The sequence below is a fragment of the Palaemon carinicauda genome, chromosome 41, assembly GCF_036898095.1.
Source record: "Palaemon carinicauda isolate YSFRI2023 chromosome 41, ASM3689809v2, whole genome shotgun sequence".
NCBI classification, from domain to species: Eukaryota; Metazoa; Arthropoda; class Malacostraca; order Decapoda; family Palaemonidae; genus Palaemon; species Palaemon carinicauda.
The window spans coordinates 22,445,585-22,460,342 of NC_090765.1; the positions used below are offsets into that span (position 1 = coordinate 22,445,585).

The 14,758-nt window shown below is 48.8% G+C and overlaps 1 protein-coding gene across 1 annotated transcript in view; it reads left to right on the forward strand.

Moving 5' to 3' along the window:
- Window positions 1-14,758, forward strand: part of LOC137632322 (E3 ubiquitin-protein ligase UHRF1-like) — a 48,457-nt gene that overhangs the window by 18,745 nt on the left and 14,954 nt on the right. The window contains exon 7 of the mRNA XM_068364243.1: window positions 2,075-2,306. Coding sequence (XP_068220344.1) covers window positions 2,075-2,306 — 232 coding nt within the window. The remainder of the gene's footprint in view (window positions 1-2,074; window positions 2,307-14,758) is intronic.

Below are 14,758 nucleotides of genomic sequence, written 5' to 3' on the forward strand. Positions count from 1 at the left end.
GGGTGTGGGAAAGCACTAGGAGTAGCGATCATTGATTTTTAAGTACTGTCTCAAGTTTAGCTCCAAGTTTGAACTGTCAATATTTTGTATTTTGGAGAATTTACGTAATGTGTTCATTTATCAGATTTCTGGGTAAATGGAGTTACGGGTGTACTTTCAAATATAATTTTCTCCTGTGATGATGTATAATGTGTACAGTATTGTACAGTAAATAAAATATGTATAAGAATAAGAAAATGATGTAAAGTCAAGAAAGGTAATTAATTAGATATGAAATGGAAGGAGTAATAATATGACTATACTGACATTAACATTCACAAATAATTGCTGCTCCACAATGACGCTACTATGCCCCCTATTTCCTTGTTCAGTATAACAAGAAAAAAAACTTACTATTCATAGTTAATGTATATGGGACCAAATACAGGGAATCATTCATAGTTATGTAAGAAAGTGCAGAATAGCTTTGAAAGAAAAGTCATTATTACAACAAAACAGCTTGAAAATTCACTTGCATAACAGCATCAGTCTCTCCTGATATATATATATATATATATATATATATATATATATATATATATATGTATATATAAGTATATATATATATATATATATATATATATATATATATATAAGTATATATATATATATATATATATATATAAGTATATATATATATATATATATATATATATATATATATATATATATATATATATATAAGTTGAGTCTGCTGTGCTTTTGTCTTATAAGAGTGAATTAAATAGTTAAAAAGACCAAATGAACAATGCTATTATGCATATGAAACACATTAACAATATACTGTATTCAGTAAATAAATAACAGATGCTAACATTTTTCCTTTTAATGTAATGATATTTATTTACAAATAATTTTATATCGATAAGTACATTTTTAAGTGAAAAAACATAATGAACGGTACACTATTGTATTGTCTGTACGTACAGTACAGTACTGTATGTACTTATGCACAAGGCTACTACAAATTAAAACATTAGCGATATATTTTTCTTTCATTGTAGCAAATAAACAAGTTAAATTATTTACCGAATAATTAGTTTATTAATTCTTCAAAGTACATGTACATATTAAAATCAATGAATCTTGCTAATATTAGAAAAAAAAAGCTTAGAATTACGATCGTGTAAAAAAAAAAAAAAAACAGGTAGGTTATTTATTGACATATCACCAAAGTATGTGAATTGTTTTACTGAATAATAAATTAGCTACTGTTGAAAAAACGGTTTGGTCATGCATGATAGAAGATTTACTTCTCTGCAGTAAGGGTAACATTAATAAAGTACAGTACATATGATACTGTATATTTTATGTACATCATTGTACTGTATGTATTTTATTTTCCTTTTATTATTGCATTATATTCTAGTACTTGATTTACATCTATTAAGTTAGGTTAGGTATATTGAATGATTCAAATGTATTTGGTTATATTTCATTGTGGTTTCAGCTTTATTATAGAATATAATGTAATTTTGTAGGGCTTGGAATGACTAAAGCAATTTACACGTGAAACTACTCTCATTATACGGAAGCCATTCCGGAACGAATTAATTTTGTATCTAGAGGTATTACTGTAATCGTGAATAGATATCCATCAATATTACTCATGGACTCTTGGGCTTTCCAGCTAATAAGGAAATTAGCAAAGCATTGTGATATTGAACTTTATCTGCGTATTTAACTTTTTTGTAACATGCAGTCACAATTTCTTAGACAGCTGTAAGTGGTGATAAAACCATATGCAAATAAAAAAAATATATATTACTGGCTTGAGGGGTACTTGTGTAAAGTTGACCAGATATACAAAACATTTTAAGCATCCAGTAAATATATCTTTTATCTGTTTTCTCAATGTATTTTCATATCATAATTGTCAAGTTTGATTTATAGTATGAATATTTCTTTGTTAGTTTTTTATCTTGTTTTAATGTTTTACGTTGAATGATACAGTACTAGTATTGTACAGGTTAGTGTCACCTTGCAATTCTTTGTTACATTTCATGGGTTTGATTTGTTATTGTTTTTACTTCAGGTTTTGCCCTCTCTGCAAAAATGATGATACCGAGATAGTGAAAGCTGGCGAGAAGCTTAAGGAAAGTAAAAAGAAGGCCAAAATGGCATCCCAGACAGGTAAATCCAGTAGAGACTGGGGGAAAGGATTTGCTTGTGCTGGCAGACAGAAGATTTGCACACTTGTGCCACAGAACCACTTTGGCCCTGTTCCTGGAGTAGAAGTTGGAACACTTTGGAAGTATAGGCTACAGGTAAAAGAAAAATATTTCTACCTTTTATGTATTGAATTTATTTGTAATTTTGCAAGCTACTGTAGATCATGGCAATTAGGCACTCAAAAATTTATAGCAATGAATAATAGTGTAGTCAAACATGTACTGGCTTGAAATGCATGTGTATTATTGCAGGGAACTTTTGAAAATATCATCCCACAAAAAACAGGAGGATAAACTATTAATGAAAAGTGTTTTTTAAATATTTAACTTAGCCGGTGAATATATAATAGCTGCAACTCTGCGGCTCGACAGAAAACACACTCAAAAAACTCGCGAGCGATCGCTATGAAGGTTGCGGGTGTGCCCACCAGCGCCAACTGTCGGCCAGATACCACTCTTGTATGTAAACAAAACCTTCAATTCTTCTCTGTCGACGTTGACGACAAGACGTATCAATACTCGCTGTAGAACCTGGAGTTTTCTCAACATATTTGGTGAAGTACTTCATTTTGGTTTGAGCTTTCGCAGTGCAGGTGTTTTATCTTCATCTTAAATCTTGAACTCGTTTTTGGATAGATTTAATTTTTAGATGACAAAGAGAGTATGGACTTTCTTTGACTTTTAAATGGCCGACCCTTCCCTTAGACGGAAGTGTGTTTAGGCTTTTAGCAATTATCTTATCACGTTATAAATTAATTATAGATTTTCCTCTATATTTTTTATATCTCAACCGCCTTTATTAGGCCATCACGTTATAAATTAATTATAGATTTTCCTCTATATTTTTTATATCTCAACCGCCTTTATTAGGCCTCTTCGATTAGCTTTCCATTTATAATAAACATCAAAATAAATTTTAATGATTTGTTTATATGCGACCTTTCCTGAGAGTAGGCGGTCCTAACTTGGAAACCGAAGTTAAACAACGTTGAGCCCTTTCAATCGTAAATAGCTTTTAAAGAGCTAATGATTTAAAACTTATTAAATGAATATTTTTTAATAGATATTTTATGAAAGATTTTCTTTGAATAGTCTTCGTACTGTTTCAAAGATGAACTAACGTTTAGTTTATTTATGCTACGCAGTTTGCGCTCTATCGTTACGATAGAGAGAGAGAGAGAGTCACGGTTTCACTTTGCAGAAAGAGTAAATCGATTCTGACGTTTTGTTCATTCTTCTTTCAAAGCTTAAATGTTTTAAATTCTATTTGTTCCGTAACCGAAATACAAACCACGCTATTTACAAAGGGTTTACTTTTAGCGCAGCTGAAATGACGAGCCAATAGTTTTTAACGAGGGTTAATTACCCCCGCGCTAGTTAGCGGGGGGTGGGGAAGGGTAGCTTGCTACCCCTCCCCCCTCCACACACCGGTGACTTGCTTCACTTCACTTTTGGCTCGGCGGTGATCAGACGTGTCTGTTCATCGCCTTCGCTGACAGCCTTTAATTTTCTTCTTTTTCTTTACAGCTTGTGTGATTGGTTGGAAGTTGACCTTCAGTTATTTTCTTTTATTTAATATGCGGACATGCCCTGGAGTTGCCGGCCGTCCTTGTGGGACTTTCATGTCGGACGTGAGTACGGATCCTCACACCCTCTGCCCTCAATGTCGGGGCCGACGGTGCGACCAGGATAACATGTGCCGTGAGTGTAGGGAGTGGTCTGCCTCCCAGTGGGAGAGGTTTGGCCGTCGGCGTAAGAAGAAGTCCAAGAGAGACCGTTCTCCTCCGGGGTTAGCCTTGAAGGAGGAAGGTTCTCGGGACTCTTCTTCCGCCGCCCAAACCTCCTCCGAAGCTCCCCCTCGTCCGCCTCCTAAGGAGAGTCGTCCGAGTGGGAGCGCAGGCCCTTGTTCTGTTTCCCTACCTTCGGTGGGGGGAGAGGGCGTCGCCTCCCATAGCGAGGCGGTTCCCCCTCCTCCTCCGGGGGAGGTTATTGATAATAATTCTTTATCCAGTGATGATCTGTTGCAGATTTGGTCGTCCCTGGGGCTTAAGGGCTTGCCCTCCAGGGTCGCTCTTATTGACCTTGTCTCGTTGGGGGCCGCTGTTAAACAGTCGCCGGTGGTAGCGGAGGTAGACCCTCTGTCTATTGTCGACGTCGTGGTGACAGAGGCCTCCGACGTGGCTGGGCCTTCCGACGCAGGTGCTGTTGCTGGTGATGGTGCTCTAGGCTCTCCTCCTCCTTCCGTGCATCCTTCGAAGGGGGAAGTGAGTCCTTCGGTCTCGACTGCTGCCCAGCTTCCTTCTGAGGGAAGTGTTTTGAAGGAGACTCCCCTTCGGAGGACCGATGGTCCCGACGATCTCCCCCGAGGCCGCCTCCGCCGTAAGGCTCACCGCCCTCTACGCCACAAGGGCCTCCCTTCCCCTTACAGGGGGACTAAGAGGCGCCTTTTTGGGTCTTCGTCCTCCGGGGGGGACTCTCCTCGTCAGCCTCAACCGACTACTCCGCCCTCCTTGAACCTCTCTGCGGACCGCTCTCCATCTCCTGCCGGATCTTCGCCTTCTGGAGAACTCGTCACCCGACGGGCAACGGTCCCTTCGGGGCTAAGGGATTCTTCCCTTACGCGAGCAGGGCCAGCGCACAAGCGCTCTCCTGCTCGCCAGCGATCTCCTGCTCGTCGACGATCTCCTGCTCGCCAGCGATCTCCTGCTCGTCGACGATCTCCTGCTCGCCAAGACTCTCCTGCTCGCCAACGCTCACCTGCTCGTCGGCTCTCTCCTGAGGTTCGCCCCCCTCGCCAGCGCTCTCCTGCTCGTCAGCTCTCTTCCGAGCGTCAGCGCTCATTTGAGGACCATCGCCCTGCGGTCTCTGACCACCCTTTAGTTCCTGCTGAACTCCCTGCTCACCATCGTGTGTCAGAAACACATGTTCGCCAACGCGCCAGCGATCTTCCCGTTCCTGCTCGTGAACCTATCCTCTCACAGGACACGCGTCGACCTTCTGCTCGCCAGCGATCACCAGCTCGCCAGCGATCACCAGCTCGCCAGCGATCACCAGCTCGCCAGCGATCACCAGTTCGCCAGCGATCACCTTCACATGCTGCCCGCCATCGCACGAACCTGCCTGATCGCCCGCTTACGCATGCTGCTCCTCATCGCAATACCCTGAACGATCGCCCTCCTGCGGATGCTGATCACCATCGCACAACCCTGCACGATCGCCCGCTTTCGCATGCTGCTCGCCATCGCACAACCCTGCACGATCGCCCGCTTTCGCATGCTGCTCCTCATCGCAATACCCTGAACGATCGCCCTCCTGCGGATGCTGATCACCATCGCACCCTTTCACGCGATCATTCACCTGCGCATGCTGCTCGCCATCGCACAACCCTGCACGATCGCCCGCTTTCGCATGCTGCTCCTCATCGCACAACCCTGAACGATCGCCTTCCTGCGGATGCTGATCACCATCGCACCCTTTCACGCGATCATTCACCTACGCATGCTGCTCGCCATCGCACAACCCTGAACGATCGCCCGCTTACGCATGCTGCTCCTCATCGCTCAACCCTGAATGATCGCCCTCTTGCGCGCAATCATTCACCTTCACATGCTGCTCGCCATCGCTTACCATCACGTGATCATTATCGCCAGCGATCTTCTTCACCTACGCGGCAGCACGATCCCTCGCCGTCGCGCCATCGCTTGCGTTCGTCGCCTCGGACACGTGTTCCTTTACCTGCCCACCCTCACGCCCACTCGCCTGCGCGCCCCGCGCGATCGCTCGCCTGCGCGCCCGCGCGATCGCTCGCCTGCGCGCCCGCGCGATCGCTCGCCTGCGCGCCCGCGCGATCGCTCGCCTGCGCGCCCGCGCGACCGCTCGCCTGCGCGCCCGCGCGACCGCTCGCCTGTACGCCCGCGCAACCATTCGCCTTTGCGCGACCGTTCACCCTCGCGCGACCATAGTTCGCGGCGAATTCCACAGCCGGTGGTAGCAGCAGGGACGCGTGCTCCTAGACGGCACTCGGGATCACCTCCATCCAAGCACAGGTTGGTATTGCAGGACGAGGACAGGTCATTACAACATTCTTCCCCACCTTCTTTTCAGGCAGGTACCGTCGTGTCCACTCCAAAGGATCGCCCGATCCCTTTCACCTTAGCGAGGATTTCGGACTCTGTGTCCTTTGAGCAGCAGACTTGGTTTGGTCCGCTGGCACGGGCGTTAGTGAGGGTTATGAAACCAGCACTCGCCGGCCAGGGTAACAAACCAGCGGCTGTCTCTCCTTCGCTGAAGAGAAAGAGAGGAGTGGACTTCGTGGTGACTTCCCCCAGGGCGAAGTTGGTTCCCAAGAGGTCGGTCTCGAGGGTTCCCTCTCCTGCACGAGTACTCTCTCCTTCTCCCGTGGACGAGGCCTTTCCGTCCTCAGGTGAGTCCAGTGGACCGGTAGTCTTCCCCCCGGCACCAGGGGGGGAGACTTCGCTTCAGGCAGGAGAATTGTCTCGTGAGGAAGGGGCCCCTCGAACCTCGTTGTTGGGATCCTGTATCCCTCCTAGGAGGGAGCCCAAGGATTCCAAGACCATCCCTAAATCCTCTGCAAGGATTCGACAGGAACCCATGACTACCCAGGGGAATGTCCACGTATCACCCCAGGAAGAGATTCCTGGGGCAGGAGACTTAGCTGCCAGCCCACAGGGAGGAGAACAGCAAGAGTCCGAACATGCCTTCTGGCAGGTCCTAAGCCTGATAAGGCAACTTAACAGTCTTACGGATCCAGTCATCCCCCCCCGTGAAGGCAAAGACACAATTCTGGATGAAGTGTTCGACGTTCGGAAGGCCCCTAAGACCAGTGCAGCTCTGCCCTGGTCTCGGGGGCTGAAGAGTGCCAGAGCTAGGGCCAATGCTCAGCTCGCACTTCTTGCCTCCTCCAGTCGTTCCACTGCCGGGAACAAACTCATCCCTCCTCCTCGCCTTCAGCAGAGGAGGTATTTCGAGATCCTGGGTGAGCACAACCTCGCTCTTCCGCTCCATCACTCTGTGGAGGAGCTGGCGAAGGGAGTTCCCTTGGAGAAACTCTCTGCCCGGCAGGTGTCGTTCTCGGCGGCAGAGATCCTTAACCACGAGAAGGTCGCTAAGTGTGCCATGCAGGCCACTTCGTGGCTGGACTTCTGGTTAGGATCTCTGGGCATCCTATTGCGATCTGAGGACTTGTCCAAGGAGACCAATAGGAAGGCCCTAGAGACCTTCTTGCTCTCGGGCACCCGCTCCATCGAGTTCTTGGCGCACCAGGTTACCACCCTGTGGGCCAACTCGGTGTTGAAGCGTCGCGATGCTGTGTCCGAGAGATTCCATCCGAAGGTCCCCGCCGTAGATGTGTGTAGGCTCCGACATGCCTCCCTCCTGGGGGAGAGCCTGTTTGAGCCTCAAGACTTGGAGCGAACGGCTGAGAGGTGGAGGAAATCCAGCACGGACTCCCTCCTCCACAGGGCCCTTACAACTCGGCCCTATAAGCCTCCAGCCCCGCCACAACAGCAGCAACAGCCTCGTAAGGCTCCAAAACAGGCACCGGCAGCTAAGAAAGTGGTGTCTAAGCCCCAGCCCTTTCCAGCCAAGGTCAAGAGGGGTGGTAAGTCCTCCAGGGGAGGCAAGACTTCTAGGGGTGGCGGCCGCGGCCGCAAGCCCTAGGGGTGGCAGTCCCCCTGCGTGTCCACCTGTGGGGGGATGCCTTCAGCGTTGCGTCCGCAGGTGGCAACATCTCGGGGCCGATGCTTGGACGATCTCGGTGATCGGCCAAGGTTATCGCGTCCCGTTCACGTCATCTCAACCTCCCCTGACAGCGAATCCAGTGTCGTTGAGCTCCTATGCCATGGGATCGGCAAAGGGGCTGGCCCTTCAGGCCGAAGTCAAGACCATGTTCGAGAAGGGTGCTCTCCAGGAGGTCGTGGACGGCTCTCCAGGCTTCTTCAGTCGACTCTTTCTTGTAAAGAAGGCTACTGGAGACTGGAGACCCGTCATCGATCTCTCGGCTCTGAACAGGTTTGTCAAACAAACCCGGTTCAGCATGGAGACAGCAGACACAGTCAGACTTGCGGTGAGACCACAAGACTTCATGTGTACACTGGATCTAAAGGACGCGTACTTCCAGATCCCAATCCATCCGTCTTCCAGGAAGTACCTGAGATTCTGCCTAGACAACAAGATCTACCAGTTCAAGGTGCTGTGTTTCGGTCTCTCCACAGCTCCTCAGGTGTTCACCAGAGTGTTCACCCTGATTTCGACTTGGGCGCACAGGAACGGCATTCGTCTCCTTCGTTACCTAGACGATTGGCTGATCCTAGCAGACTCGGAGTCGACCCTTCTTCGACACCGAGACAGGCTTCTAGATCTTTGCCAGGATCTGGGGATCGTGGTAAACCTCGAGAAGTCCTCTCTGCAGCCGTCCCAGCGACTGGTTTATCTAGGCATGCTAATAGACACCAATCTCCACAAAGCCTTTCCATCAGACGACCGGATAGCAAGGCTGAGGAGGGTGGCGGAACCTTTCCTCAGGCGAAAAGAACTCCCCGCCCAATCGTGGTTGCGTCTCTTGGGCCACCTATCCTCCCTGGCCCGTCTGGTTCCAAACAGCCGCCTCAGGATGAGATCCCTTCAATGGCGGCTCAAGTCCCGGTGGAATCAAGGATCCGATTCCCCGGACACTCTGATCCCAATGGGGTCTCTGGAACAGACGGACTTGCGGTGGTGGCTGGCCGACGAGAACCTGCGAAAGGGAGTGAGTCTTCTCGTCCTTCCCCCGGAATTGACTCTGTTTTCGGACGCGTCAAAAGAAGGGTGGGGGGCGCACGTTCTGAACCAGAGGGCCTCAGGCCTTTGGTCAGAATCAGAAAAGTGCCTACACATCAACCTGCTAGAATTGAAGGCCGTCTTTCTGGCCCTTCAACAGTTCCAACGGTTCCTGGCGGGTCACTCCGTGGTGGTGATGAGCGACAACACCACGGTAGTGGCTTATATCAACAAGCAGGGAGGCACTTTTTCGCAACAGCTATCCCATCTTGCAGTAGAGACTCTGAGGTGGACCGAAACCCACTCGATAACACTATCAGCTCGCTTCATTCCTGGCAAGAGGAATGTGCTCGCCGACAGTCTGAGCAGGGCTTCGCAGATAGTGAGTACCGAGTGGTCTTTGGATCCTCAGATAGCCAACAAAGTCCTGACTTTGTGGGGTTCCCCGACGGTGGACTTGTTCGCGACAGCCTTGAACTTCAAGCTGCCCCTGTACTGCTCACCAGTCCCGGACCCCAAGGCACTCTGGCAAGATGCTTTCCAGCAACGGTGGGACAACATCGACGTGTACGCCTTCCCACCATTCTGTCTGATGAGAAGGGTGCTCAACAGGACCAGACTATCGGTCAACTGTTCCATGACTCTAGTAGCTCCGCTATGGCATCACGCGGAATGGTTTCCGGACCTTCTGCAACTCCTGACGGAACTCCCAAGGGAGCTTCCTCCACGACACGAGCTTCTCAGACAACCCCACTCCGGTGTCCCTCACAGGGCCGTAGCCTCGCTTCGGCTTCACGCCTGGAGACTATCCAGCGTCTCCTCGCGGAGAGAGGCTTTTCGCAACAGGTTGCGGAGAGAATGTCTCGGCACCTGCGAAGGTCCTCTGAGGGAGTCTACCAAGCGAAGTGGAGAGTCTTTTGTGGTTGGTGTCGTGGAAGGGGTATCTCTCCACTCGATGCCACTATTCCAGCAATAGCGGACTTCCTTGTGTATCTGCGAGAAGAAATGCGCCTTTCTGTCTCGGCAGTGAAAGGCTATCGCTCAGCCTTAAGCTTGGCCTTCAGATTGAAGGGCGTGGATATTTCTTCATCGCTAGAACTCTCTTTACTCATACGTAGCTATGAGCTTACCTGCCCCCAGTCGGAAGTGAGACCCCCTCCTTGGAACGTGGTTCGAGTTCTCAGGTCTCTCAAGAGACCTCCCTTCGAGCCATTACGCCAGGCCTCCGATCGCCACCTGTCTTGGAAGACGGCTTTCCTACTCGCCTTGGCCTCGGCCAAGCGAGTTAGTGAACTTCATGGTCTCTCGTACGACATCGCCCATTCAAGGGGATGGGGGGAGGTAACGTTCAGGTTCGTCCCTGAGTTTGTGGCCAAGACTCAGAATCCTGGAGTGCCGGATCCTCGGTTCGACTCTTTCAGGATCGCGAGTCTCCGTTCTGTAACAAACGACCCAGACCAGCTGCTACTATGCCCAGTGAGGTGTCTGAGGTACTACTTGAAGAGAACGGCTGCAGTCCGTCCTCATGTGCGAGCTTTGTTTGTGAGCACAGGCAGGACAAAGAGGAGGGTCACAAGGAACACCATCTCTGCTTGGATTCGTAGGGTTATCCACCATGCCCTGAATCCTGACCCTCCTCCGTCACGTCGCCCTCGGGCCCACGATGTCAGGGGTATTGCTACATCCCTGGCCTTCAAGAGAAACTTCTCTGTGACGCAGGTACTTCAAGCGGGGGTCTGGAAGCGTCAAACGACCTTCACAGCCCACTACCTGCAAGACGTGACCCACAGGAGCCTCGATACGTTCTCTATCGGCCCTGTGGTGGCTGCACAACAGCTGGTCTAACCTCAGGCTCCTTTTTGGACAAGTAGCAGTAGGTTGAGGGCGTTGTTACCCGGTCTTAGTCTGTGTGAATGAAAGAGTATGTCTGACCCTTACTTCTTTCTTCATTCTCCCCTCTCTTGGGGAAGCAGCATCCTGGTCCTCGCATAGCTGACCTCGACCTCTGCAGGTAACCCATGCTTCTTTGTGCTCCTAGTATTAAGCTTAATACTGTTGCGTCTCCCATACCCTGACGAGGTGGTATGGGGAACGTCCTATCCTAGAATTCCTATCTGAAGGTCTCAAGGTCAACTTCATAGGACGAGTCACACTCTCCTCCTCACACTACTTATGTAGGCCACTCGTTCCTAGCGATGCTAGGAACCTGTGAGGTACAGGGGCTCCCTCTCTCTAGTGCTGCTCACTAAGGGATCGAGCCCCCGGGCAAGCCGAAGTCAGTAAGGCTGGGGACTTTCCACCCTTCCTAAGGGGTAAGTCACCCTTTGTAAATAGCGTGGTTTGTATTTCGGTTACGGAACAAATGACAAATTCGAAGATAATTTGTATTTTTCCTAACCATACAAACCTTAGCTATTTACACATATGTGCCCGCCATCCCTGACCCCCAAGTCAAGTCCTACCTCTAAGTGAAGTGAAGCAAGTCACCGGTGTGTGGAGGGGGGAGGGGTAGCAAGCTACCCTTCCCCACCCCCCGCTAACTAGCGCGGGGGTAATTAACCCTCGTTAAAAACTATTGGCTCGTCATTTCAGCTGCGCTAAAAGTAAACCCTTTGTAAATAGCTAAGGTTTGTATGGTTAGGAAAAATACAAATTATCTTCGAATTTGTCATTTTAAAGGAACTTTTTAATTGAAAAACCTTTCAGTTTTTTCCTTTGGTCAAATAACATGTTTTTTTGACGAAACGTAAGTGGGCTCTTCTCTTAGGTGCGAAATCAAGAGGGAGAGAGAGAGATAGAGACGAAGGGAGAGAGAGGAGAGAAAACTTTCCGTTCTTCATCTCGTCCCAAGCGGGTAACGTTGTTCTCGAGTTACTCTCGTCCCTAGTCTCTGTACGGGGAGAAAGGATAAAACGTTTTTAGTTTTTTATTCTCGTCCCAAGGCAATGTACGGTGAGAGATTGAAAACGTAGTTTTGATTGAACTAGTGTTTAGTCTCTTCCCCAGCCACTGAATTTTTTATCTTAGAATATGTTTACTGTTTTTTGCTGGTATTAATGTGCTTGCATTATACGACTGATTTCGCAATTACAACCCTTTGATGAGGGTAGAATTGCGTGCTTCAGGTAGAAATCAGTTTTATTCATACCTGATGTGAATTGTTAAAAGATTCGATTTCAGTGAAATAAGTGCAAAACAGAAAATCGTAGTGATAAAGTGATATTGTGCAAAGTGTTATCAGTGTTGCGACCGAGGGTTCGTCTGTTCGTGCCTGTCGTTCGCCTAGTCCGGGACCTCTTGCAAGCTCCCAAGCCCAGGGGAGAAGTAATGTCGTACGACTTATGGGTTCGAGAGGCCTTGATCAGCGAACAGACGTTCCCTCTATGGTATCGGGTGTATCTTACCAAGATCACCCCTACCATAAGGCGAGAGAGACGATTTTCTCCTCGTCATCCGAAGGCTTTTCGCATAAGAAACCGTGAAACAAGGTTTCGAGGCCCTTTAAGCGAAAGTCAGTCCTTTCAGGACAGGTCCAGCGTCCTGGTTTTTAACCATTAGGACAGCTCTGACCCTATGCAGTCATCGTAAGACTGCTCGCCGCCTAACAAAAGCGTAACACAGACTCCGAGAGTCTTTTTGTAGGCAAGGTTTTGCGGTCACAGACGTTACCCTCGTCTCTTACCGCAACCATTCCCGTTGATCCTAAATGGGTTGTACGGCAAGACATGCAGAATAAGCTTGCCTCCCTTATGGAAGACTATTCTGCCGATAAGTCCATTGAGCCTAGCCGTTTATCTCATCGAGGTCCTGGCTTTCAGCCACCCTAACGTTCCTTTGTGCGTCCTGTTGACGTTGGCGTAGCTAAGTCACGTCAGTCAGGTTGTTTAGAACCACACTCGATGCGGTCTCGTGTGGTTTTTCAGCCACATTTGGACGTTAGGCCACTAGCTGATGCTCCTGTTGACGTTCAGGACGTTCGCTAACAATCGGAGTTGACTTGTTTTGACGCTGAGCGTCAACCTCCGCATTCTAGAGTTGCTTTGACTGCTCAGTCTAGGCGGTCAAAGCAGTCTCGAGTGGACGCTGTGCGTCCTCACGCACCTGTTGTTGTTGACAGTTCACAGACTGTCAAGCAGTTACATGACGTTGCGTCCTGGTCTCTCGCACCTGTTGTTGTTGACAGTTCACAGACTGTCAAGCAGTTACATGACGTTGCGTCCTGGTCCGCTACTAATGCACCAGTGCGTGTGGACTCTGCTTGTAAAGCATTGCCACCACGGTAGGTCTCTCCCTTGCTTGAGACTCGGCTATTATCGGACAAGGTTCCTTCAGATGAGGAAGTTGCTGTTCCCCCTCCTACTGATATTCCCTTGAGGACTCTGTCAGACGGAGAGGAGCCTAAAGCTGCTTAGCCCTCTATGGACTTTAAATAAATCATGCTGATTTTTAAGGATCTTTGTCCGGATCTTTTTGTAACTGCTGCTCCTCGTTCCCCTAAACGTCAGAGCTTACACTAGGCCTAGCTACTTCGAAGCCGTTATTTTATAAGCTAGTGCTCTCTCGCTCTCCTAGAGAGCTTTACGTTTGCTAGGCGACTGGTTTATCACCAGGAGGAGTTTGGGGGATACAGCCTTTGCTTTCCCTTCTTTTAAACTGGCTTATAGAGCGAGAGTCTGATATGACACGAGAGAAGTTCTCGGCTTGGGAGTTCCTGCCTCTGCCCAGATAGACTTCTCAAACCTCATAGACTCTCCCTGGCGCCTGGCCATGAGACGCTCCAAGATTTTACAGGTGAACTTCACAGCTGTTTTCGAGCCTTTGAAGTTTTGCTGTACAATTATGTCATGCATAAACAAGGCTTTCAGGGATGGCTCCAATGATCTGACAGCCACGTTCTCTGCAGGAACAAGTCCCTCAGGGATGGCTCCATGATATGGCAGCCATGTTCACTGCAGGAGTACGTAAGAGGCAAGTGCGCTCAATGTGTTCATTGTCAAGACAAACTTCACGATGAAGTCTACCAGGCTGTCTTGACAGCATTTATGGAAGGCGACTGGATGGTCTCTCTCGACCTTCAGGAGGCATACTTCCACATTCCTATACACCCGGATTCCCAACCGTTTCTGAGGTTTGTTTCAAGGAATGTGGGGTACCAGTTTCGAGCCCTGTGCTTTGGCCTCAGTCCTGCGCCTCTCGTGTTTACGAGGCTCATGAGGAATGTGGCAAAATCCCTCCATCTATCGGGGATCCGAGCCTCCCTGTACTTGGACGACTGGCTTCTCAGAGCATCGTCCAGCCTTCGCTGTCTGCAGGATCTACATTGGACGTTGAGTCTGGCCAGGGAGTTGGGACTTGTGGTCAACCTAAAAGTCCCAACTGATCCCATCCCAGATTATTCTATTTTTGGGGATGGAGATTCGCAGTCAAGCCCTGCTCGAAGTCCAACTAATGCTGAAAAGAAAACGTTTATTCAGTCAGGAGTTGGAACAGTCTCGTAGGGACTCTCTCATCCATGGAGCAGTTTGTCTCACTAGGGAGACTACCCCTTCTGCCTCTCCGGTTCCATCTAGCCTCTCACTGGAACTAGGACAAGACATTAGAGACGGTATCATTCCCAGTCTCCGAACCAATAAAGGCATGCCTGAAATGGTGGGATAGCAATATCAGTCTGAGAGAGGGACTATCCCTAGCAGTCAGAACCCAAACCACGTGTTGTCCTCAGACGCGTCGGGTTTGGGTTGGGGTGCGACCCTGGACGGTCGGGAATGCTC